The sequence below is a fragment of the Cetorhinus maximus genome, chromosome 2, assembly GCF_964194155.1.
Source record: "Cetorhinus maximus chromosome 2, sCetMax3.hap1.1, whole genome shotgun sequence".
In the NCBI taxonomy this organism is placed as follows: Eukaryota; Metazoa; Chordata; class Chondrichthyes; order Lamniformes; family Cetorhinidae; genus Cetorhinus; species Cetorhinus maximus.
The window spans coordinates 135,397,736-135,424,733 of record NC_135880.1 but is presented as its reverse complement, the minus strand read 5'-3'; the positions used below and the strand labels follow the sequence as shown (position 1 = coordinate 135,424,733).

At 46.6% G+C, this 26,998-nt stretch overlaps 1 protein-coding gene across 2 annotated transcripts in view; it reads right to left on the bottom strand.

Moving 5' to 3' along the window:
* Window positions 1-26,998, bottom strand: part of LOC144697828 (cysteine-rich protein 1) — a 110,423-nt gene that overhangs the window by 18,352 nt on the left and 65,073 nt on the right. Inside the window, exon 1 of one of the 2 annotated variants that reach the window (XM_078569814.1) lies at window positions 753-876. The exons of the other annotated variant lie outside the window; for it this stretch is intronic. Coding sequence (XP_078425940.1) covers window positions 753-795 — 43 coding nt within the window. The 5' untranslated portion in view covers window positions 796-876. Of the gene's footprint in view, window positions 1-752; window positions 877-26,998 lie in introns of those variants that run through there. 2 annotated transcript variants of the gene reach the window in all.

Sequence of the window (26,998 nt, the reverse complement as noted above, 5' to 3'; positions counted from 1 at the left end):
CTGATATCCCTTCTGTTTGTTTTAGCAATGTTATCCTGAAGACACTTTCAAATCTACATCTTTTAAAATGGTGTCCGATGGCTGATTTTTAAGACAGAGTGTCACTGCAATGAGATTTTCCTTGAGAAATGATACTGTGGTCTTTATGTTATTAGATACTTGCTAATTGTGCAATGACAATGTAATCGGTATGTGTTCGATATAAAGACCAGTTCCTTCCTCTAGCAACAGGTGTAAGATGAGCAATTCTAAACTCATTAGGCCTATTTCCTCTTGCTTACCATATGGTCCAAGGCACTCGCTGTATGTTTTCCAAGGAGGGAAATCCATTATTTTGGTTACACTTTGCCAACATCCAGCTTTGCTTCGTACTGATTAATTTGAAAAGTTTAGCAATAAGGTATTGAAGCCACCCTCACAAGCTAAGCACTTGCATTGCACAGTCATCTCACCACAACAGTTACTGGGCCAGAATACGGTTAGCAAGTATTTCTGCAATTTGTTGTTTTAACTCGAAAGCCTGGCTGAGGCCGAATTCAACCAGTTACAGAAAAAAAAACACGTCCCAAAACCTTTAGGAAAACACATTTGATTGTACATTGATTATTACAGTCCTTTTAGTAAAATGAATAATTTCAGCGTGTTGCACAACAATCTATCAACTGTGAGCAGGAACAAGCTACACCAACTTGATTCCAGAGTGAATTCTTCCTTCAGCTCAGCTGCATGTTTCCAAAGGGACACACACTTACCAAAATAGACAGGTTTCCCACAGATTGGACAGTATGAAATCATCTTCTGAAATCCTGTCAATTCAATCCCACAGCAAGTGCAGCTTTTAAAAATGAACAAAACTGACAGGAAAAGCAGTGTGACGTGTTTAACTTTATATCCAGGATGTGGTTTTCTTTAAGGGCGTCCATTAGAGAAGTCTCTGACAAGTTTAACTAAAACATTAATTGTCAACCAAAACCTATAAAGCTGCCCAACCAAGGATATCTGCAAAAGTTTGCTTTTATTCCAGCCTTTAACATGGAAGCTAAGATATAGAGAAGTGACAGAAAACTTCCTGAAAATATTTAAAATAGGTGTTTATTTAATGTTTTATTTTGTTGGCCATTTTGATCAATATTGTGCGTGAGGGATGGTGCATTTTATTTTCATGACTAACATCAATTATTTTCTTTAGATCTAAAGTATTATAAAAAGAAACAAATGCGTGAATATTGATAAGAGAATAATTTTCAGCACCCCCCTTTCGCTTAGTATTCCAAAACACAGTTTTTTAACATTTATTCTTCCATTTGATGAGGGCATTGCTGGCAAGGCCAGCATTTGTTGCCCATCCCTAATTGCCCTTGAACTGAGTGGCTTGCTAAGCCATCTCAGAGGGCATTTAAGAGTCGATCACATTGCTGTGGGTGTGGAGTCACATGTAGGCCAGACCAGGTAAGGATGGCCAATTTCCTTCCCTAAAGGACATTCGTGAACCAGATGGGTTTTTACAACAACTGATGATAGTTTCATGATCACCATTACTGAGGCTAGCTTTATAATTCCAGATTTTATTAACTGAATTTAAATTCCACCAGTTGCTAGGGTGGGATTTGAATCTATGCCCCCAGAGCATTAGCCCGGGCCTCTGGATTATATTATGCCACCAGCTCCCCAGTTGTTTCATGCTATAGGTCCATTTAGGATAGTAGTTTGCAGATTATTTCCAATATCTTTTGGAGATGTCCAGTGCTAATGAGGACAGGTGTGAGAACTCTTGCAGTAGGACTCTCATTATGAATGCTTGGCTGAGAGAGCACAGGTTCATAAAAAGATGAACTTTGTGTGGGGGAGGGGGTTCTATTTTGACAACAGGAGAGAACTGTTGACTTTGCTTGATTGACATCTTTAAGTTGTTATAATACATTCTTGCTGCAATCTCTTTTGTCAATGCCTCAATGTTTATTTGTACAAGATTAAGAAGTGTGAAGTGTTTGAAGTCTCTGTTATTGGTATTTTAATGGTCTGTCTGATAATTTTATAGGATTGTAGGAACAGCAGTTTTTTTCCTGAAAGAAGATTTGTGAATGGGTGTTTTTTTTTTCTGAGCAGTTTCACACATGCCATTGTTACTATATGATTCTTTGGTTCAGTACATATTGTATACTGGATGAGTAGGCATGGAAGGGCCATGAGTTGGCATGGAGGATATAAGGAGCCATGGTGGAATATGTAGGGGGTGTGAGTTGGCATGGAGGGCATGGAAGTGGCATAGGGGTGTGAGGGGGATTGAGGCATGAGGGTTTGAGGGCCTAACAGTCTTTAATACAACTGGGATAAAGTCCAAGAGAATCTAACAACAGTCTTTAATACAACTGGGATAAAGTCCAAGAGAATCTAACAAGGCCACCCTAACACTTGATTGTCATCATAGCCACCTATGCTCTTCTTCCAGGGTTGGCAGGGTCTATCCTGCACCCACAACACCCCCCAAACCCTCAAGGAGCAAAGATCATAACATTCATGGGCCTTTCTACCAAGGTGAGTCTGGCGAGCCAGGACATTGTCTGACTCAAGCTGCCCCCTTGGTAGTGAAAATCCGGCCCTTAGGGCGGAATTGTCCCAGATTTGCACTAAGAGCGGTAGCGGGTGAAAAAAAGATGTTTTACCCACCGGCCGCAATGGCAGCTTTTTGCGCCATATCGTCCCAGTCATGACTTATCCTGCTTAATTAATAATGCATTCCCGGAAACATGCCGGGTCACAGGGTGTGGGATTCACACACCCTGCCATCACCTTGGGCCTTCAGTACTCTGGGCGCCATATTTAAAGGGTGCCTCTGCACAGAGCTAGCTCTCTCTAAGGCATCGGAAGCTGCTGGAAAGTCATGGCTGCCCAAGGGAGAAAACATGCTGCCCCCAAATTTAGCGACGCCTGCCTCGAGCGCCTACCGGATGCAGTAAATGCCCGCCGCAAAGTCCCCAACCGTGCTCTGGGCGAAGGTCAGCATGCAAGTTGACAAATCCAGCATGAGGGGCAGTGACCACAGTGGTCAGCGCCAATGCCTTGCAGAAGTGGACAGCCAACCAGTGCCAAAAAAGGATTAAAGATCTCTACCGTTCCACCAGGGTAAGTCACTCTTCTCATCACTCTCAACTCACGCTCACAAACACATCACACATCCACAGGGATCTCACTCACTGCCAGCTCACATCATCATTCGATCTCCCACACATACCTTCAGCTGCCCTGTGGATCGTGTCCTCATCCCGTCCATAGCACCACTCACCACCCACACATGCCAGGCATCCTTAACAGCTGGTCTGGCAGGCAACCTGATAAGATAAGGATGCCTGGCTTGTGTGGGCGGTGAGTAGTGCCATGGATGGGATGAGGATACACTCTTTCCATCTGTATTCATACAGGACAAGCTGGCATACAGCAAGAGGGAAAGGTCACAGACTGGTGGAGGAATGCTTGACATCAATGTCCTCACAGACTTTGAAAATAGGGTCATCCAGCTGGCTAGTGACGATCTGGACCATTTCTGTGCTGATAGTGAGGTCGACGGTGCTCAATCAAGTGAGGATCCAGCAGTGCAATATCCAGCAGACAGCCATACTGTGAGTCAGTTCCACTGTTTCGCAGTCCCCTGCTAGGCACAGCTGGGAAGCAGCCGATGGGGCCCACGACCCAGGTCCTTGACTTACGCCCTGAAGACACCTCAGAAGGTGAATGTGATAACAGCCTCATTGAAGACCGTCACAGTGCTCACCCACACCCTCCACCAGCACAGAGACACATGCCTCGGTGGGACCTAGCTTTAGAGTAGCTTCGGGATCACAATCTAGTGAGTACATCACACTGTCTGATTCACAACAGGCGGCGGCAGAGACTACCCAGAGTGCTGGCACTCTGAGGACTGCTGGAGGCCAGAAATTTGCTGAGTCCGAGTCAGATGACGAGCCTCTGGACTTGGTCATGTCGCAGTTGCTGGAGCTGCAAAGGCAAGCTCGGGAACATCAGGAAGGGACGTCCGCTGCACTCCTCAGATTGCAAGACATGGTGGAGGAATCCGTCTGCCTTCAGGCTGAGGTGAAAGCACCAGCATTCTAACGCACCAAGGTAAACACTGATTGTATGGCGGCTGCCATGGAGACCTTGGTCCAGGATATTGGTCCTGCACTGCTGCATGGGCTGAACTCCATCACTGATGCCATAGTTGGCCTCCAATAGTGTCAACGCGAGAGGGATGTGAGCCAGTTCAATCTCACTCCAGTTTCCGCTTCTCTTCAAGGAGTCAGCCAGGGGTCCTCAGGCACCCAGAGGGAGGGAGGATCAGCAGGTACACAAAACGGGGTCATCCACCCAGATGAACCTGAGAATGTCCGGCCTATCAGAAGCCCCTCTTCCTGTGACCCCAGCAGCTTCAGTTCCACAGGCCGAGGAGGGTGCCACTCCACACAGCAGGACTCTGAAAGTAGGCCGGGGGTTTTCCAGACGACGCCCGTCAAAGTCGTCACAGACAGGGTGTAGCAGTCAGCAGGTTGCCTCCACCTCTGCTGTGGATGCCGGGGGAGCACCAAGACATAGCGGCAGAGTCAAAAAGGTTAAGAAAATGTAGTTTCACTGCGTGGGCATGGGCATTAATCACTTGTACATAAAGGTGCCTATTGTAAATAAACTCCCAACAATGTCACCCTTGTTACGATGAGCAGTGTTTGTATCAGTCTGAAGTTAATGCTCAATATAAGGACAGGTGTATTAGTTCAGGGCCTCTTCCCTGTGCTTTGTGCAACCTTCCCACCACACTGATGGTGTGCCTTCACAGTCACCGGACACATCAGTCATGCCTGCAACTCGATGGAGCTTATCAGTGCTGCTGGAATGCCCTGGGCCAGCGATACAGAGTTCCATCATTCTCTCTGTGTGCTCTCAGCACCTTTGAGGTGCGAATGGCCCCCCATCACGTCAGCATCTGCCTCCGGTGACAGTGTGGTCCTGAAGGATTCAGCTCATGAAGGATGCCATAAGATCAGGAGAAGTTAAAGTTTCCCCACTGTATCTCCATGATATGACCCTGTTCACAGAGCGCAAGCAAGGTGTGTTAGCCAGACAGGAGTCAGACATTCACATAAGCTATGTGAGGATTCATGGAGTGCCCCCACTGCATGTTGTCATCATCCTCCTGGAATGTGGGCATTTGCTGCATCTCCATGACAGGAGCCTTATCACAGAGAGTATGTGTACTGTCATCAGCCAGAAGGGAGTCAAACGTTCACAGATGCAATGTGAGGATCTATGGTGTCTCCTCACCGTACGTCATCCTTCACCAATCTAGTGGCTATAAGGGCCTCCCTAGCACGCATGCCTCATCTGCATAACATGATGGCCTCATCACTGTCCATCTTTGCCTTCGAGGACCTCCTCACCCTCGTCCCCATTGATGTCCTCCTCATCGGAGGAGATGTGCAGCTCCTCCACCTCCTCCTCAGCCAGTTCCTCTCCTCATTGCAGCGCCAGGTTGTGAAGGACGCAACAGGTGACGACGATGCTTAACACCCTCTGTGGACTATATTGCAGGGCTCCACCAGACCAGTCCAGGCACCGGAACCTCATTTCCAACATTCTGATGGTTTGCTCCACCAAAGTGTGAGCTGCAACATGAGCCTCATTATACCTTCTCTTTGCTGCACTCAGGCTGCTGCACGGATGTCATCAGCCACATCCTCTGTGGGTAGCCCTTGTCCCTTAGGAGCCAACCCTGCAGCCTCTGTGGACCCTGGGATCTGAGACCTACTGAGAATGTTGGAGTCATGGACACTCCCTGGGAACTGTGTACAGGATGTATTTGTGGTGGTCGCACACCAGCTGAACATTCAGCAAGTAGAAGCCTTTGTGGTTGACGTAGTTGACCGCTTGTTGCCACTGAGATCTGAGCGTCACGTGAGTGCAGTCGATGACACCCTGCACCTGTTGGAAACCTGATATCTGCGCAAATCCCTTTGCTTCCTGGCTTTCCCGGACGAAATGCACAAATTTGTGTGTCTTCGCAAATATGGTGTCCGAGGATGCACTTGTGCATGGAGGCTTGCGAGATCCCGCAGAGGTCACCTGTCGAGCCCTGAAAGGAGCCACTGGTGTACAAGTTGAGCACCATGGCCACTTTCGTGGCCACTGGCAGCGGATGCCCTCCATGTCCCCATGGCGCCAAATCCTGCAGCAGGTGGCAGATGTGACCGACCTGTTCCCTGGGCATGTGCAGTCTTCAGTGGCACTGGTTCTCAGTCATCTGCATGAATGACAAGCGCCATAGGTAGATCCTGGTCTAGCTAGGTGCCGACCAGTGATGGCTCGCTGTGGCTCTTCAGCGGTGTGTGCAGGATCCTCAGCCACTCCTTCTTCTTCAGGGTGCAACCCCTCTGTCTGCCCAGCCAGGTGCCTCAGTCACTCTCTTCTCCTTCGTCTCCTCTCCCTATAAGCCATGAGGCAAACAGCTAGTTCACCAGGCTGCATGCTCCTGATGTAGTCCTCCCACAGAGACACGTGGGTTAGCATTAGTCTCCTAGGGACTCCTCATGGTTACATGTGTGGCTGCGATTCCAACTCAAGGCCCCTTAACGCAACCCGGAGAGTGCTGGCCACCACTTTGATGGCCACAGTTTAGTGCGCTCCATGGCTGCCTGAAACCCCATCCATCTCCGCCCCACTCCACCTGACCGATTGGCAGCAGCTTTGCCCACTGGACTGCATGCTGTGCTTTCAGCTCAGGCACAGGCATTCTCCTAACCGGCACAGCAAGGCTGCACTGCTTTCTTGAACCATGGGGGAGACTGGTCCAAAACATAATGATGACTTTGCAAAGGGCTGTGAGCACCTCCACCAGTGACTGCTCCATGGCAAGTTTTAACAAAGAGATTGTACAACGTGCCCAGTTGTCCAATTGTTCTGTCATCCACTAAAACTCATATTAGTTTGCAGTCTGTGCCTGAGGGGTGAAAAGCTCTGGAGTATTTGGTGGCACTTTCATGCCTCTGCATTGCTTGAGTGGGCGGATAAACTAGAGGCCCAACTCCAAGCATGTCAATGTAGCTGCTCCTGAATTGTCTCAGCTGCAGAAAAATGGTCACTTTATACAAGGTTTCCCTAATGTATGGTTGCTTCTCTCCTGCACCGCCTCATGTGTTTGTGCACTACCTTCAGACTGTGCTGTCTTCTATCACCCCCCAACCTCGCCCCAACTGCAATGCAGCCCTTCCCCCAGTACCACACTATCATCCAATTGAAGAAAAGCGGCTCGCCTGTGCCCTTGCCTGAATGCGCGGCCCCTCTTCCTTGAAGTCGAATGAGTGACCCTCACGAGCGCTGCACAGCATTAGTGAGCACTCGCCTCTGAGTACCCTTCGAAGTTCAGCTCGCCAGGTGCACACCTTTTAAATGCAGTTGTGAAACATTTTGGCGTGCAATCATGCCGGTGTGCCTGGATGATCCAGTGTGAGGGGATGATTCCTCTGAGCAGGACTTATAATTTGATGCAAATGTATTAAACTGATGTCCCCAATGCCTGACGGCAGGAAAGTTGGCCTGCCATTGACAGGTGGAATGAACGATCACCAACTGGTTTCACGATGGCGCAAAACCGATTTTTTGCCCTCTCACTATATTGTCTCTCCACCGCCTACTATGACACCAACGCCAACAGGACTGGAAAATTCCGGCCTTAGTCTCTGATAGCATATGATAGTGACATTATAGTGGTGCAGAATACATTCAAGATAGACTTCACAGTGAAATTCTTAGTGGTTTAGGAAGGCAGGAGCATAGGGACTGCCTATGATCCCCTATGAACATGGTGGCATTGAACACAATGCCAACCCATCAAGAAGCTTTGAGATGAAGATCCACTGAAATATTGGGAAGGGATTTTAGTTGTTGCTCTTGTAATTGTCAAAGGTGAGGCATGTCATTCAGTTTAGATTAATAGCAATGTTTAGTATCAAATTAAATCATTCAACCTATGACATTTACACATGAAAAATTAGATCTAAGGGAAATTATCTACCTTAGCTCATAAGATGTTGAGCCTCCACCAAAGTGGCTAAGGCCATTCTCAGGGCACTCTTAATCCATCATAAATCAAATTCTACAAGGAAATAAATCAGAAGGTCACAGTCAAATATATCTAGGCACTTAATGGAGTGAATTTACGGGATGTCAAATATAGTAAAGATATTGATTGCACCTAATCACCCAACACTCCTGGTAGTTACATCATCAGTTGGTGTTCTGTAGAAAGAAATGTTTACCAAACTATAAAATGATGGTTGGTGCCATTAATATTGGGTTATTCTTATTCTAAACAGCATGCAGATATGGTGATAGTTGGCATTATGGTGAAAGTGGTAAGTTCCTGTGTTAAAATTGAACAGAGTTAATATGTCCAGTTGTTGATGACAAGAGATTATTTCAATTGAAATGCAATTCAATAAGGTTACCTCTAACCATTCTTGTCACTGTAAATACATCAAGCCACCACAAGCTGTTACAGCCCTTTCTCTTCAATTGCCAAGCACCACAATGTGACTCAGTGGAATCATGATCTTACTTTTGAGCCTGAGCCATTGAATTCAGTGCTTTGAGAATAAAAGGGAGTAAAGATTTAATAATGGTTAATGGTTAGGGCAGTGGTTCGGGCAATGTTCCTGTACTGTCTGCAGTTCTGAGACCCCATTGTAGAAGGAATATTAAAGCCTTAGGGAATGGTCAGTACAGATTAATCAGGATCATGCCAGGCTTTCTTCTAAAGAGGCACCTGAGACACAGGGACTATATGCACTGGAACAAAGAAAGCTATGAAAAGATTTGAAAGATATATTTGAAATTACAAAGGATTATGATAGGGTAAATATGGAAGTCTATGTCAGGAAGGTGCTTTGATATATCAGATAGGAAACTAGGTTTGAAATGCTAAGTAGGTAAACATGGGGGAAGTTTTAGAATGTGAGATGTAAAGGGAACATTTGCATTTTTAAATAAACCAGACTAGCTTGAATTTTGGAGGGGGTGAAATGTTTTACCTAGCCAGGAGAAGTTAAGAAACAGTGTGTTTATTTTCCCAAAGATTACTGGTAAAATTAGTACTCTGAGAGATTTTTATTATTAGAGAGGTAAAGTCCAAAGACATAGTGAAACAATGGGAATTTGCATTCAAAGGGGAAAATATGTATAAAGGAGAGAAGGCTGTGTGCAAGAGAAGGCATTCTAAGATCTAACAAGTGTGAAAAGTCTCTAGCCTCTGTGTCCAAACTGCTGTCTGCAAGAACTGAAGTTAAGAAAACTCACTTTGAATTCAACTCTCCAGGGTATCATGTTACTTTGCCTGGGTCTTTTAAAATCTATGTGTTTTTACTGTTGCCTTAATGGAGGTGTAACTGGGAGTTAGATTAACTAGGGGGCTAGGAGTTATCATAGTAGTAATTTGTAGACCTATGTATGTGCTTAAAATCATTTTTTATTAATAAATGTTTAAATAAGTTTTCTAATTAACCTTTAAGCCTTGGTGGCTTTTTTTTTTACTGAATTCAAAGCCTGTATCTCGAACTAAGTACAAATTTCAAATAGTTGTGGCAGCTGCTTCAAGTTTCCCTCTGGGATTTGGGTGGTTTGGCATTTACCATCTGCCTACCACAACAAAATTTGGGGCTTTTCCGGGATACATTTGAAATTCCTGGATTGGTTCGAAGTTGGTGAATCTTAAGGTTATGAGTACGAGAAGCACTTTGAATTCAATAGTTGGTGTGAGAGATTTTTAAAGTGGCGGGCCTGCAAGAATGGCTGTATCCATGGCTAAAACTTTTTTGGAAGTAGAAGATATAACTCTGATTGGGTTACAAAAAGTATACAAGGGTAAGTTAACAGAGTTGGTGGGTAAGTTGCAGTTGAGGTTACCTGTATGGGCAAAGAAAGCTGACATAGTTCAAATGATAGCACAGCATTTAAAGTTGGAGTGATACCTGACACTAGTGAGGTAGTGAGACTTCAGTTAGAAATGAAGAACCTTGAATTTTAACAAGCAAAGGAAGTGAAAAAAACCGGAACTAGAGACTGCAGAAAAAGAAAGGGTGTTTCAAAGGGAGTAAGTGGAAAGGTAGGAGAAAAAAAGAAAGTTGGAAGTGGAATTCCAGGCAAGAGAGAATGATAAAGAAAGAGAGGCAAGGGAAAGAGAGAAGGAACAAGAAAGGGAATACCAACTTAAAAGGCTAGATGCTAAAAAAGAGATCTCAGATTCTGAGGAAAGTTCTGATGTTGAAAAAACCTTTAACCTAAAACCCCAGTGGGGAGATATTTAAATGTGTACAAGCTCTTCCAAAGTTTGTGGAAAGGGATGTTGAAGCATTCTTTATTTCATTTGAGAAGATAGCTAAATAGATGAAATGGCCACAGGAAAACTGGACATTGTTGTTACAATCCAGATTGGTGGGTAGAGTACATGAAGTTTATGCTTCACTGTCAGAAGACATGTCAGTGAACATGTGGTAAAAAAAAATGGTTACTTTGAGTGCATACGATTTGGTTCCTGAAGCATACAGGCAGAAATTTAGGAATATGAGAAAACGGCCCGGGCAAACTTATATTGAGTTTGAGAGAGTAAACCAAAGTAATTTTGACCTGTGGATACAGGCATCAAAGATAGACATAACATTTGCAGCCCTTAGAGAAATAATTCTTTTGGAAGAATTAAAGATTCAATTTCTTCGGTAGTGAGAACTCATGTGGTGGAACAGGGTGCTCAAACAGTAAGACAAGCAGCAGAGATAGCTGATGATTATAAGTTAGTTCATAGAGCTAAATCTTTTTTCATCACCCTTTTAAATTCACTTGTGTAGCACAAATTTTACTTGCCACATGTCAGCCCAAGCCTAGATATTGCCCAGATCTTGCTGCATTTGGACATGGACTGCTTCATTATCTGAGGAGTCACAAATGGTGCTGAACATTGTGCAATCATCAGCGAACATTCCCATTTCTGACCTTATGATGGAAGGAATGTCATTGACGAAACAGCTGAAGATGTTTGGGCCTAAGACAGTACCCTGAAGAACTCCTGCAGTGATGTCCTGGAACTGAAATGTTTGACCTCCAACGACCACAACCATTTTCCTTTGTGCTAGGTATGATTCCAACCAGCAGAGAGCTTTACCCCGATTACCATTTACTCCAGTTCTGCTAGGGCTCCTGATGCCACACTCGTTCAAATGCTACTTTCATGTCAATGGCAGCCACTCTCACCTCACCTCTGGAGTTCAGCTCTTTTGTCCATGTTTGACCAAGGTTGTAATGAGGTCGGGTGCTAAAGTTCAGAGAGCCCCCGGTTCTATCTTTTTTCGTTTGTTAGTGTTATGATTGTGACGGTTGTGACTATCATCAAGAAGGGAGTTAAATCATGCTCTGAAAACTAGCAAAATATTTAAAATCCTGACATGCATTCTGTTGAATCACCTACTTCCTGTGGCTGAGGAAACCCTCCCAGAGACACAGTGTTACTTTAGACTTTCCAGAGAAACCTCTGACATGGTCTTTGTTACCAGACAAAACCAAGAAAAATGTCAAGGGCAGCACCAGGACTCTTCATTGCATCCATCGACCTGACCAAAACATTTGACTCAGTCACCATGAGGCTCTGCAGATTGTGCTCCAAAGATTTGGATGTCCAAGAAACTTGATCACAATCCTGCAACTGCTTCATGATGATATGACTGCAACAGTCTTGAGTGGGAGATCTGAAACAGATGCCTTCAAAATCTGTACCGGGGCCAAGCTAGGCTGTGTGATAGCCTTCACACTGTTTACAATCTACCTGACAGTGACTATTCATCTCATAAGATCAACTGACTCTGGTGTGAGTATTAAATACCGCCTAGATGGAAAACTCTTTAACCTCAGTTGCATCCGTGCCAAAACTAAACTGACCACCTCAGGTATGCATGATCTACAGTTTGCGGATGACTGCAGTGCCCACACTGCGCCAGGTTTTCAAGTCAATCTTGATCTCTTCAATTCTGCATACAAGAGACTCGACCTATCTGGTCAGTCAAATATCCCACCTCCAATTTATGTTGAAGGAGAGAGTCTGGAATATGTTGAGTACTTCTCATACCTTGGCTGCCTCTTCTCTCAAAAGGTCAGCATTGATGAGGAGATCCAATGCAGGATCAGCTGCACCAGCCCATCCTTCTACAAACCACAACAACAGGTGTTTGACAACAAAGACCTTCGCAAATCAACAAAAGTCCTCGTGTGGCAGCTTTAACATTAATGACTGTTTCTGGGGAAGGTGGGACCTGTACAAGCGGGATGGTCTACATCTGAACCAGAGCAGGACTAACATCCTTGCGGGCGGGTTTGCTAGTGCTGTTGGGAGGAGTTTAAACTAATTCAGCAGGGGGAGGGGACACGGAATGTTAGCAGAATAGGGACACATCATAATACAGTAAAACAATCAAGTCAGAGGGCGTACAGCTGCAATAAGCTTCAAAGGAGTAAGGCAAAGCTGGATGGCTTCTACTTTAATGCCAGGAGTATTACAGGTAAAACGGATGAGTTAAGGATGAGGATTGACACGTGGAATTGTGATATAGTAGCACTCACTGAGACGTGGTTGAGGGAGGGGCAGGATTGGCAGCTCAACATTCCAGGATATAGAATCTTCAGGCAAGACAGAGGAGGGGGTAAAAGAGAAGGAGGCATTGCATTATTAGTTAAGGAGTCAGTTACTGCAGTAAGGAGAGATGATATCTTGAAGGGGGCATCGAATGAAGCTTTGTGGGTAGAGCTTAGGAATAAAAAAGGGGCAACCACATTATTAGGTGTTTATTATAGACCCCCAGATAGTCAGCGGGAAATTGAGGAGCAAATATGTGCACAATTTGTGGAGGTGCGTAAAAACAATAACAATAGGGTAATTATATTAGGTGATTTCAACTTTCCCAACATTAATTGGGATAGGCATAGTGTTAAGGGCTTGGATGGAGTGGATTTCTTGAAATGTGTACAGGAGAACTTTTTAGGTCAATATGTAGAGGGTCCAACAAGGGACGGTGCATTGCTGGACTTAATTCTGGGGAATGAAGCCGGACAGGTGGCTGAGGTGGTGGTGGGCGAGCATTTTAGCGATAGCGACCACAACATGGTACAGTTTAAGTTTGTTATGGACAAAGAAATCGACAAGTTGAAAAAAAAATGTTTTGGATTGGGGGAGAGTGGATTTTAGTAAAATAAGGCAGGATCTGGCCAAGGTAGACTGGGAACAGCTACTTGTGGGGAAATCTACAGAAGAACAGTGGGGGGTGTTCAAAAAGGAAATTGGGAGGGTACAGGCTCAACATGTTCCCTCTAGGGTGATAGGAAGGAGTAACAAACCCAGAGAACCATGGATGACCGGAGATATTCAGGTTACGATGAGAAGGAAAAGAGAGGCTTTTAGTAGGTACAAGGGAAGCAAATCAGCAGAGGCATTAGTGGAGTACAGACAGTGCAGGGTGGAGCTTAAGAAAGCAGTTAGGAGAGCAAAGAGGGGACATGAAAAAGCTCTGGCTGGTAAAAGTAGGAAAAATCCCAAGATATTCTATAAGTATATCAATGGGAAGAGGATAACCTTGGAAAGAGTAGGGCCCATAAGGGACCAAGGGGGCAATCTATGGGTGGAGCCAGAGGACATCGCTAGAGTGTTGAATGAATACTTCACGTCCGTCTTCACCCAAGAGAATGAGGATGAAGATATCAAACTTGGGGAGAGAGACTGCGAGGTTCTTAAGCAAATTGATATAGGGAGTGACAAGGTTATGGGGGTGTTGGCAGGCTTAAAAGTGGACAAATCTCCAGGTCCGGATGATTTGTGTCCCAGACTGCTGAGGGAGGCAAGGAAGGAGATTGCAGGGGCTCTGACCCACATTTTTAATTCCTTTCAGGCCATGGGGGAGGTGCCAGAGGACTGGAGAACAGCTAATGTGGTTCCGCTGTTTAAGAAGGGTTGTAGAGATAAGCCAGGGAACTACAGGCCAATGAGTCTCACGTCAGTGGTAGGGAAACTATTGGAGAACGTTCTGAAGGAGAGTATCTATCTCCACTTGGAGAGGCAAAGTTTGATCAGGGATAGTCAGCATGGCTTTGTCAGAGGGAGGTCATGCCTAACAAATTTGATTGAATTTTTTGAGTAGGTGACCAGGTGTGTAGATGGGGGTAGTGCAGTTGATGTAGTTTATATGGGTTTCAGCAAAGCTTTTGACAAGGACTCACATGGGAGACTTATAAAGAAGGCAAGTGCACATGGGATACAGGGTAATTTGATAAGGTGGATTCAAAATTGGCTTAGTTGTAGGAGGCAGAGGGTGATGACAGAAGGATACTTTAGTGACTGGAAGCCAGTGTCCAGTGGCATACCACAGGGATCTGTCCTCGGTCCCTTATTATTCGCCATTTATATAAACGACATAGATGACCAAGTGGGGGGTAGGATTAGTAAGTTTGCGGATGACACAAAGATTGGCCGGGTGGTTAACAGTGAGGTTGAGTGTCTTAGGCTACAAGAAGATATAGACGGGATGGTCAAATGGGCAGATAAGTGGCAGATGGAATTTAACCCTGAAAAGTGTGAGGTGATACACTTTGGAAGGAATAATTTGACAAGGAAGTATTCAATGAACGACATGGCATTAGGAAGTTCTGAGGAACAAAAGGACCTTGACGTGTGTGTCCATAGATCTCTGAAGACAGAGGGGCACGTTAGTGGGGTGGTGAAAAAGGCATATGGGACACTTGCCTTTATCAATCGAGGCATTGATTACAAAAGTAGGGAGGTCATGTTGGAGTTGTATAGAACCTTAGTGAGGCCACAGCTGGAGTACTGTGTGCAGTTCTGATCGCTGCATTATAGGAAGGGTGTGATTGGACTGGAGGGGGTGCAGAGGAGATTCACCAGGATGTTGCCTGGGATGAAACATTTATTTTATGAAGAGAGGTTGAATAGACTTGGGTTGTTTTCGTTGGAGCAGAGAAGACTGAAGGGCGACCTGATCGAGATGTACAAGATTATGAGGGGCATGGACAGGGTGGATAGGGAGCAGCTGTTCCCCTTAGTTGAAGGGTCAGTCACAAGGGAGCATAAGTTCAAGGTGAGGGGCAGGAGGTTTAGGGGGGATGTGAGGAAAAACTTTTTTACCCAGAGTGTGGCAGTCTGGAATGCACTGCCTGAGAGAGTGGTGGAGGCGGGTTGCCTCACATCCTTTAAAAAGTACCTGGATGAGCACTTGGCACGTCATAACATTCAAGGCTATGGGGCAACTGCTGGTAAATTGGATTAGGTAGGTAGGTCAGGTGGTTTCTCACGTGTCAATGCAGACTCGATGGGCCGAAGGGCCTCTTCTGCACTGTGATTCTGTGATTCTGTGATTGAGAGGAGCTTGCTACCAATCATTCAAAATGGCAACAACTTATCCATCAAGCTGCATTATGTTTTGAGTCCAAATGCCTTAATGATGAGGCAGAGCGGCAGCAGAGAAGAAAAGAAAAGGAAGCAAATCCTGCATTCTGGATCCCACTATCTCATGGGACTCCCTGCCCCATATGCCCAAAGATCTGTGGGTTGAGTGTCGGCCTGTTCAGTCACATGAAGACCCATGGCAGAAATTCGTGACCTTGAGTAGACATCATCTTCAAACTGAGGGACAGCCAACAATGACATTAGTATGAATGCTGTCATTGACCATGCTCTATTAGCTAATGAGATCTAGAGTAAATAATTCTTATACAAATATTCTTACACAATATTAATTATATGAAAAATACAGCTCCAGCCAAACTTTTATTGTAGGAAAAATCTGTGAAACAATTTTGAGATGTAATTTGTGAAAACGTTTTTAAAAAGTTAATTTTTTTAAAGGACAGTAGCATGGAATTAGGAAGGATTGAGTTTTATGTTTAGTTAACATGCAGGGTCTTTTTGAAGACTTTGGCCTGAATTTTACCCTTGGGGTTCACCTGAAGTTGGAGTGGCCAGAAGCGGCTGTAAAACCTGCTCCCGGCCGAGATCGCGCTGTGAACGTGATCTTACTCTGGGTGGCCAATTAAGGCCCGCCCAGCGTGAAATGCAATCACCGGATGCATTTTTCATGTGCTGGGGCGGGAACGCGTTGGGTGCTGGGACCCATGGGGGTGTTCAAAAACAGAAGGGGCAGTCCCCTGAAGGCTGCCAGGAGTTATGGGGGAGGCTGAGGGAGCTGTCTGGAAGCTGTTCAAGAAATGTCCTGGTGTGCAGTCATGGCCTCAGCACTTGTAGGTCATGGAAGGTGGGAGGGCAAGTTGGGTGGGCACTCTGCCCCCCGTTTCTCAGATGAGTGCCTGGCAATGCTGGCCGAGGAGGTCAGTGCCAGGCAGCATATCTTAATGCCAGAGACGGCAAAAGAAGGCTGCCCCACCTGACCAAGAAAGCCTGGACAGAGGTCACCACCCAGGTCAGTGGGCACGATGTGGTGTGCCGCACATGGATTCAGTGCCACAAAGGATTCATTGATCTGCTGCCGTCAGCAAGGGCAAGTGCAGGAATGGCATGGACCTGTGCAGAGAACTTTAGTCAGATGCCTGTTTCTTGGAACGTTCAGGAGTCTAAGAGTGTGTATGCCAACTGGCACTTAAGCCTGCCCTGCCAAAGCTGGGATGTCAGCACGACTGGCCTCAGTGCATTGCAGGGTGAGATGTGCTACAGTGACCTAATGCCCGGGTGGGAGGGCGTGTGGGAACCAGGAAAGGAGCTTCAGGGAGACGGAGCAATAATGAGGCTATTTTTCCCTGTCAGGAGAGAGCAGTCATAACGCCATGGAGCGCCGCTGAACAGGTAGAGCAGGACCAAATCTGTGCTTCCTTACAAAGCATGAGAGCGATGCACGGGAGCTAAAATGCCACCATCCAGCTCACTCCTCCGCTCACGGTGAGGCAGGGGTCTCGGATGAAGGTAGGAGTGCAGGTGCGTGTGCGGTGGATACTGGAAACATAATGGGCTCCTCTCATCAAAAACTGAACTGTCGTAGCCAGGGAACCCATTGAAGCTCCAATGTAGATGGCACCATGCAGCAGGTCTCCACTGCCTCCTCAGCCCGCCTAGCATGCATTGTGACTGCGATGATCGAATGTACTGATCTTTTGCCTTCCTCTCGGTGATACGCCATCCGCAGGAGCCACAGTGACCTTGAGGACCCTCCACTGATCTCCGGGGAAAACAGCACACCCGCACCAACATCACACTGTCTTCCTGAACCAGGCACCAGTGCAGATACTCACACATCAGTGGACATTAGGTATTCGGTTCCGCGGGTAATGCACAGCGGTGAGGGCACATCATCTTGCATGAGGACCTGGCAGAGGCAGAGAGGTCCCAGAGAGCCAACAGTGGGAGCACAGCTGGAGACCAGGACCATGCTGCTTCTGAGGCAGATGACGAGCCTATGGAATCGTCCATCAGGTGGCAGATGCTGGATGTCCAGCGGGATGCTGGACAAGAACTGTCGGAGATCCAAGAGGGTCTGCATGCCATGGGCTCCGTCATGGAGGAATTCATGCGGAGCATGAGTTTTGCGTTATCCCTTAACAGCGAGAGCACAGCCTCCTTCATTGAGAGAGTGGCGTCTCTCATGGAGAGGCAGCTTCAGGAGCAGATTCAGGGGTTCCTGGGGTGACACTCGGACCTGCAAGCCCTCACACAGGCAATGACCTCAAGAAGTCACTGCCATTGTGAGAGATGGAAGAGGTACCTAGCCTCCCTGCTAGGTCCCTGTCCATCAATAATGAGCAGGAAGGTGCAAACACCTCACGCTAGCAGATGAGCTGTGGGTCATCTCTATGGGCTGCTCTCAAAACGCTTTGGACAAGGGCACCAGCTTCTCTGCCCCTCTACCAGCGGCCGCTGCATCTGATGATGTCGCGATGACTGAGGAGTGCTCAGCTATGGGGCTGGATGCACCCTCCCAGGCGGAGCCTACTTAGGCTCTGGCGGCCAGAGGACAACCGCCAATATCATCAGGGCTACCAGGACAGCAGAGTCAGCAGGCTGCTGCTGCCTCCAATGCCACTGTCAGCGAGGGGTGGGGGGGGAGGGGCACCAAGACACAGCACCCGCAGACGTAAGTTGAAGGCACCTTGAGCACAGCAGGGCTGTGTCATGGAGACATTTTTTAAGTTAATTATTTTGACGTTTGTGTTAGGGATGGACACATTGTTTATTCTTTGTTTGTTCATTATAAGTATCATAAACATTTATTTGACTTAAATTGGCTGAGTTGTCTGGATGGTATGAATAGGTGCCAGGCGCAGCATAGGCTTGTAAAAGTATGGTGTTGTGTGGTGCTGGCGTACTGGGTTGGGTTCTCATTTATTGATTGTTAGCAAAGGAGACAGTGCCATTGGCTTGGCGAGGCATTGATGCCTTGGATGCCTAGCTGAATGTTCGCTGCATCAAAGTATCCCTGGTGTCCCTGCCTCCATTAAGGTTCCTGTCCTCTGCCTCGAGGTCCTCACCCTGCACCTCCTCAGGCTCTTCCTCTGAGCCATCACTTGAGTCATCCTCTGTGGCCTGTGGAGCTGCCTCACTTTCCTCAGCCTCCAGTGGGTCTCCCCTTGCCAGAGCCAGGTTGTGCAGGGCGCAGCATGCGATGACTATGAATGAGACACGCTCTGGAGGATACTGCAGTGCTTCCCCTGAGTGCCGCAAGATGTAAGCATCGTCTGAGCTCCCAGGGCAATGGGCACAATGGGCACAGATGACTTGAACATTCATTGAGTGGAAGCCCTTTCTGTTTATGAAAGGTCCAGGCTCACCTGCTGGTGCCTTGATAGCCATGTGGGTGCAAAATATTCTACCCTGGGCACGGGGGAACCCAGCCATCGCAGCAAAGCCTCATGCTCTCTCCACCTGGCTCACCTCATTTGTCCAGAAGTGGATGAAAGTGCGGACGTGTCTAAATTTAGCATCAGTCACGAGCTCGACACGCCTGTGTGCAGCTAATTGAGAAACACCGCACAGATCACTGAGCCCTGAAAAGAACAGGAGGTAGAGAGGCTGAGAGTCACTGTGACTTCAAAGCCATCAGCATGGGGTGTCTGCCCGTGCAGTTGGAGGTGATTTCCAGACCTATATGTGACATATTGCTGTCACTGTGTCCCTGGAGAGGCGGAGCCTCCTGCGGCACTGGACCTCGAACATCTAGAGGTAGTTGGAGTGCTGCCTGGAACTCCAGACGCTGGGAAGTGGCATCTTTGACCTGCCCTCCCACCTTGGCCTCCCTGCTGGCCCTGCACCAACTGAGCCCCTGCCTCTCCTTTAAAGGTCTGTCCCTGGGACGCTGCTGCGCCCACCTGGCCTCCTCTCCCTCCTGCCCCTCTCTCCCTCTTCAGAGGAGGTTTCACCAGTGGAATACACTATCCCCATTAGATGGGATGCAGAGGAGCAATGCCTTGAAAATGAAAGTGCACTGTGCTGTAATACTCAGAGGAACTTCCCAGGGAAGATGAGGACCTGAGATACTGAAATGCAGGCTTGACAATCAAACGAGATGCCAAGAAACTCTGGGACAACTCTGTACTCACACAGCAAAGAACTGGCAACGACAGAGAAAGTACTGCTGCTCCCGGGAGCTTTTTATCCCGTCTGTGGATGAGGAAATGTTAAAAATGTGAATTCAGCCCACCCATTTTGCTTGTGCGACGAGCGAAAAATCACATGGTCAATGTAAAGTGCGGTTAATAGGCTTTTTAATGGCCTTAACTGGCCCTTTAATTATCGGCAGGCACTGCTCCAACTCCCACGCATGCCCACTGACCTTGATATTGCACGCGTGCGCGATAACGTCGGAACGCACGCCAGATGTCTTTCCGCAATCTTGGAATGCTGCCTCCACCTCTGCTGTGGATGTCCGGGGAGCACCAAGACATAGCGGCAGGGTTAGGACAGTTAAGAAGATGTAATTGCACTGGTTAACCACTGGTACATAATGTTCACTATTGTAAATGAACTCTCAAGAATGTCTCCCTGCTTATGGCATCTTGTTCTGATGAGCAATATTCGTGTCACTCAGAGGTGAAACCTTTCTGCACAAGATTTCTGCAGGTGTCTCTGTCCAAGGCCTCTTCCCTGTGCTTTGTGCAGCCTTCAGACCTAAGTGATGGTCCAGCCTCACATTCCCTGGACATATTAGTGATTCTTGCACCTCGATGGTGCTTGTAATTGCTGCCAGAATGTCGTGGGCAGGCGTAACAGAGTTCCGTCATTCTCTCTCTGTGTTCTCAGCACCTTTAAGGCTGGGGTGGTCGCCATCTCTTCAGCATCTGTGACCAGTGACGCTGTGCTCCTGAGGGGATCAGGATGCTGAAGGCGGACAAACGATTAGGCACTTTTAAAGTTTCATGGCTGCATCTCTATGACATGACCCTGATCACAGAGCGCAAGTGAGCTGCCCTTGGCCAGACAGGAGTCAGACCTCATCATCCTCCTGCAATTGAGCAACTATTAGGGCCTCCACTGCATCTCCATGACAGGAGCATTCTCATAGAGGGTATGTGTGTTGCCATAAGCCAGACTGGAGTCAAATGTTCATAGATGCAATGTGAGGATCCATGGTGTCTCTTAACTGCATGTCATCATCATCCTCCACAAATCTAGCAGCTATGTGGGCCTCCTGAATGCACCTAACACGTCAGGCCAGTGCGAGGGGCTCATCACTGTCATCATCACCTTCGAGGACCTCCTCACCCTCATCACCATTGACATCCTCCTCATCGAAGGAGACTCCAGCTCCTGCATCTCCACCTCAGCCAGCACCTCTCCCCATTGCAGTGCCAGGTTGTGAACGACACAGAAGGCAACAATGATGTGTGACACCCTCTGTGGACTGAATTGCAGGGCTCCACCAGCCTGGTGCAGGCACTGGAACCTCATTTTCAGCATCCCAATGCTTTGCTCCACCAAGGTGCGAGTTGCAGCATGAGCCTCATTGTACCTTCGCTCTGCTGCAGTCTGAGGCTGCCGCACGGGCGTCATCAGCCACGACCTCTGCGGGTATCCCTTGTCCCCTAGGGGCCAACTCTCTGGCCACTGTGGACCCTGGAAGACGTCAGGGATCTGTGACTGACTGAGAATGTAGGAGTCGTGGACAATCCATGGAAACCGTGCACACACCTGCAGGATGCATTTCTGGTGGTCGCACACCAGCTGCTCATTCAGCGAATAGAAGCCCTTGCGGTTAATATAGTTGACCCCTTGTTGCAATGGAGATCTGAGCACCATGCGAGTGCAGTCGATGGCACCCTGCACCTGAGGGAAACCTGAGAACTGGGCAAATCCCATCCTTCTTGCACCCTGGCTCTCTTGGGCCCAGGTGAAATGCACAAAGTTGTGTTCCTTTGTGAAGATGGCATCTGTGACCTCATGGATGCATTGTGTGGGTGGAGGCTTGTGATATCCCACAGAGGTCACCTGTGGAGCCCTGAGAGGAACCACTGGTGTAAAAATTGAGCACCACGATCACTTTCACAGCCACTGGCAGCAGATGCCTTCCATGTCCCCATGGCGCCAAATCCTGCAGCAGGTGGCAGATGTGACCAAACAGTTCCCTAGGCATGAGCAGTTTTCAGCCACACTGGTTGTCGGTCATCTACAGGAATGAAAGGCAGTATCTATAGACCCTGGGTCTAGCTCGGCGCCGAACAGCAATGGCTCGCTGTGGTTCTTCAGCAGCATGTATGGGAGCCCCAGCCGCACCTTCTTCCTGAGGGTGCTGCTCCTCCCCCTGCACAGCAAGGCACCTCAGTCACTCTCTTCTTCATTGTCTCCACTCTCTGTACGCCACGAGGTATACAGCTAGTTCATCAAGCTCCATGCTTCTGATGTACTCCTCCTGCCAGTTTAAAGAGAGAGACGCATGGGTTAGCTTGGGTATACTAAGAACCTCTCTTGACTAAGTCTGAAGGGCCCTTAATGCATCCAGGGGAGTCCTGGCCACCACTTGGATGGCCAGAGTTAAGTGCGCTGCATGGCTGCCCGAAACCCCACAAACCGCCACCCCACTCCACCTGACCGATTGGCGGTAGCTTTGCCCATTAGACTGCATGCTGTACTCTCAGCTCAGGCACAGGCATTCTCCTAACCCGTGCTGCAAGGCTGCACTGTTAGCTTGAACCCTGGGGGAGACTGGTCCAAACCGGGATGATGACATTGTAAGGGGCTGTAAGCGCCTTCATCAGTGACTGATCCATGGCCCAGTTGTCCAACTGTTCTGCAGTCACTAAAACACTTATTAGTTTGCAGCCTGTGCCCAAGGAGAGAAAAGCTCTGGAGCACTTGGTGGCACTTTCATACCTCTGCTTTGCTTGAGTGGGCAGATAAGCTAGATACCTGACTCCACGCATGTCAATGAGGCTGCGCCTGAACTGTCTCAGCTCCAGAGGAATGGTCACTTCCTACAAGGTTTCTCTAATGCGTGGCTGCATCCCTCCCCCACACCTTGGACGTGCTTGTGCACTACCTTCAACCACAGGGCAGCCCTTGCCCCCCTCCAATGAAGTCCAACAGGCGACCCAGGCGAGCACTGCACAAAGTTACTATGCACTCACCTCGGAGTTCCCCTCAAAGTGCATCTCACCAAGTGCACCCCTTATATATGCTGCTGTGAAACACTTCATGTTGCACTCATACCAACGTGGGCGGGTGATCCAGCCAGTGGGGTGGGGGGATGATTCCGGCGGGCTGGTCTTATAATGATATGCAGATGTTATGAACCAATGAGGTTCCCAATGTCCGATGGTGGGAAACACGACCTGGCATCGACGGGTTGAACTGACGACCGCAGACTGGTTTCACGACGTCATGATTGGGATCTCTTCAGAAATCAGCAAAGGAGGACCAAGAAACTGATAAAGAAGGGAAAATAGAATATGAGAGTAAACTAGTGAGAAACATGATTTCTGGCCTTCTTGCCGTATTGTCTGCTCACGCCACCGAGCACACCCGATGCCAGCAGGATATTCTGCCCGTAGAAATGCTTGAGGCTGGAACTGTCTGCCTGAACTCTGCAACTGCCCTATTCCCCAGCACTGCCTCTCTTGTCTTGCTGCACACAACAAATCACAAAAGTAAAGTCCTTCCATCACAATTGGGGTGAACAGATACATCGTATCGTAGTACAGGAAGTGATATCAGAGATGTCACATCTTTCGAAAGCTACAATAAAAGCCAAGCTGTGACTGCAGACTCCACATTGGATGAGTTATTTTTGGTCTCTTGTTACCATGCAGCTGCTAAGGGCATATTTGTTTAAGCACAGGATTTTTCCAGGGTTGTATTGGAAGGGGAACAGCTGTTGGAATTGAAACGTTCAGTGCATTCTTGTTATGCTCATAAGAAGAACTTGAATCACTCGGTCAAGAAAGTATCTTGTGTATTCTGTCTTTTAGGTTGAACAAAGAAGCTCATTTTAACTAGAAAATAGTTTCCAATAGTGAGATCATCCTGAGTAACAGATCCATAATAATGTTGCCTATAAATGTATTTAGCTTATTTTAAATTAATGCACAGAAGAAATTAATAGGGCGTGTAAAAAATTACAAATTGCATTAAACTAAATGACAATAAATTGCCACCAAATGCAATAGGCATGATGTAAAAATAATGGATTACATTCACCCAAGTAGAGTGCTGTAATCTCCAGCCATGTACTTGGTTACAGTCAAGGGTCCTTCTTTGGTGTGTGTGGTGTTCCTTGAAACATCCTTGCAGATGACACCAAAATAGGCGGGAAAGTAAGTTGCAATGAAGTAATAAGAAATTTACAAATGGATATAGACAGCTTAGGTGAATGGGCCAAAATTTGGCAGATGGAGTTTAACGTGGATAAGTTTGAGGTTATCCATTTTGGTTGGAAGAATATAAAGGCGACTTATTATTTAAATGGAGAGAAACTTCAGAATGCTTCAATGCAGAGGGATCTGGGTGTCCTCGTGCATGAATCGCTGAAAGCTAGTATGCAGGTACAGCAGGTAATAAGGAAGGCAAATGGAATTTTGGCATTTATTGCTAAAGGAATAGGGTATAAAAATAGGGAAGTGTTGTTGCAACTGTACAAGGCATTGGTGAGATCGCACCTCGAGTACTGTGCACAGTTTTGGTCCCCTTACTTGAAGAAGGATGTAGTTGCACTGGAGACGGTTCAGAGGAGGTTCACTAGATTGATTCCAGAGATGCAGGGCTTGTCTTATGAGGAGAGATTGAGCAGTTTAGACCTATACTTGCTAGAGTTTAGAAGGATGAGAGGCGATCTAATTGAGGTGATAAGATGCTAAAGGGGACAGACAAAGTAGACGTGGAGCAGATGCTTCCACTTCTGGGGCATTCTAGAATGAGAGGCCATAGTTTTAGGCTAAAGGGTGGTAGATTTAAATCAGAGATGAGGAGGAATTACTTTTCTCAAAGGGTCGTGAATCTGTGAAATTCACTACCTCAGAGTGCAGTGGATGCTGGGACACTGAATAAATTTAAGGAGGAGATAGACAGATTTTTAATTAATAATGGGTTGAAAGGTTATGGGGAGAGGGCAGGAAACTGGAGTTGAGGCAGAAATGAGATCAGCCATGATTGTAATGAATGGCGGGGCAGGCTCAAGGGGCTGAATTGCCTACTCCTGCTCCTAGTTCTTATGTTCTTGTGTAAACTCTTCAAAGAACAGAGTTTGGAAAAATAGGAAATGACTTGTATAAATGAGGTACTCTTTATTTATACCCTCAGATCAGTTGTATCCTTGTCTCCTGACCGGGAGCGGAAACAAGCGATAGGAATGGTGAGTTGTGTAAACATTAAATGGTGCACTTCTCATGCAAAGTTTCAGTTGTCAGGGGCAGGCATGCGTATTGGGAACTTGAGACTAGAGGCCAACATGCCCTCCAGAAAATTTTCCCCACTCAAATGTTTGTTATCCCTGATGCCTATGGAAGCAACAGCAATGGAGTAAGCATGTATAATGTATGTAGGAATGTATACAAGATGGTTTGGAATGTATACAAGATGGTTTCCTAGAACAGTATGTGAGGAACCAACTAGGAAATGGGCAATTTTAGAATTCTAGATCTAATATAGTGCAATGAGAAAGGGCTAATCAAGTTAATAAAGGAGCCTTTAGGGAAGAGTGACCATAACATCATAGAATTTTACGTTAAGTTTGGAAGTGATGTCGCTCAATCTGAAACTAAGATCTTAAACTTAAACAATGGAAACTACCAAGGTATGAAGGGCAAGTTGGCCGTAGTAAGTTGAGAAACTACATTAAAAGATATGATGATAGACAAGCAATGGCTAGCATTAGTTTTCAACCAATTTATATTTCTTTGAGGCACCAAAACACAACAGGAAAGGTGGTCCAACCATGCCTAACAAGAGAGGTTAAAAATTATATTAGATCAAAGGAAGAGGCTTAAAAAGTTGCCAGCAAAGTAGTAAACCTGAGGATTGGGATCTCTTTAGAATTCAGGAAAAGAGGACCAAAAAAACTGATAAAGAAAGAGAAAATAGAATATGAGAGTAAACTAGTGAGGAACATGAAAACGGATTGTAAAAGCTTCTATAGGTATGTAAAAATGAAAAGACTAGCAAAGGCAAATGTGGGTCCATTGCAGACAGAGACAGGAGAATTTATCGTGCAGAATAAGGAAATGGCAGAGAAACTAAATAAGTACTTTGCGCTTGTCTTCATGGAGGAAGATACAAAAAACCTCTCAGAAATACTAGAGAACCAAGGGACTAGCAGGAATGAGGAACTGAAGAAATTAGTAAAAAAGTAGTGCTGGAGAAATTAATGGGACTGAAAGTTGATCAGTCCCCTGGACCTGATGATCTACACCCCACAGTGTTGAAAGAGGTGGCTGGAGAGATAGTCTTACCTGGGAACCTCCCAGAGGGGTTCCCCAACACATCGTTGGGGTACCTCCCAAATCCGATGCTGGTGAGCTTGGAAGCTACGGGACATTACATTTTGTCCCCGCATCCAAATCATTGATATAGATTGTGAATAGCTGGGTCCAAGCACTGATCCTTGCGGTATACCACTCGTCACAGCCTGTCAACCTAAGAATGAACCATTTATTTCTACACTCTGTTTTCTGTCTGTTAACCAATTCTCAATCCATGCCAGTACATTACTCCAATCCCATGTGCTGTAATTCTGCCTAGTAACTTCCTGTGTGGGACCTTATCGAAAGCCATCTGAAAATCCAAATACACCATATCCACTGGTTCCCCCTTATCTATTCTGCTAGTTACATCCTCAAAATATTCCAACAGGTTTGTCAAACATATGTTGTGAGGAGGATGCAAAGAGGCTTCATGGTGATTTAGACAGGCTAAGTGCGTTAGTACATGGCAGATGGAATATAATGTAATGTAATGTACTGAATATATGTGAAAAAATGTTAAGTTATCCACTTTGGTAGGGAAAAACAGGAATATGGGGTTATTCTTTAAATGGTGAGAGACTGGGAAGTGTTGATGTCCAAAGGGAGCTGGGTGTCATTGTTAACGAGTCACAGAAAACTAGCATGCAGATGCAGTAAGCAATAAGGGAGGCGAATGGTATGTTGGCCTTTATTGCAAGAGGATTTGAGTATAGGAGTAAAGATGTCTTACTGCAAAAGTATAGACCCTTGGTGAGACCACACTTGGAGTATTGTGTGCAGTTTTGGTCTCCTTGCCTAAGGAAGGATATACTTGACATAGAGGGAGTGCAACAGAGGTTTACCAGACTGATTCCTGGGGATGGCGGGATTGTCCTTTGAGGAGATATTGAGGAGACTGGGCCTATATTCTCTAGAGTTTAGAGGAATGAGGGGCGATCTCAGTGAAATACATAAAATTCTTACAGGGCTTGACAAGGTAGATGCAGGAAAAATGTCTCCCCTGGCTGGGGGTGGAATAGAAAAA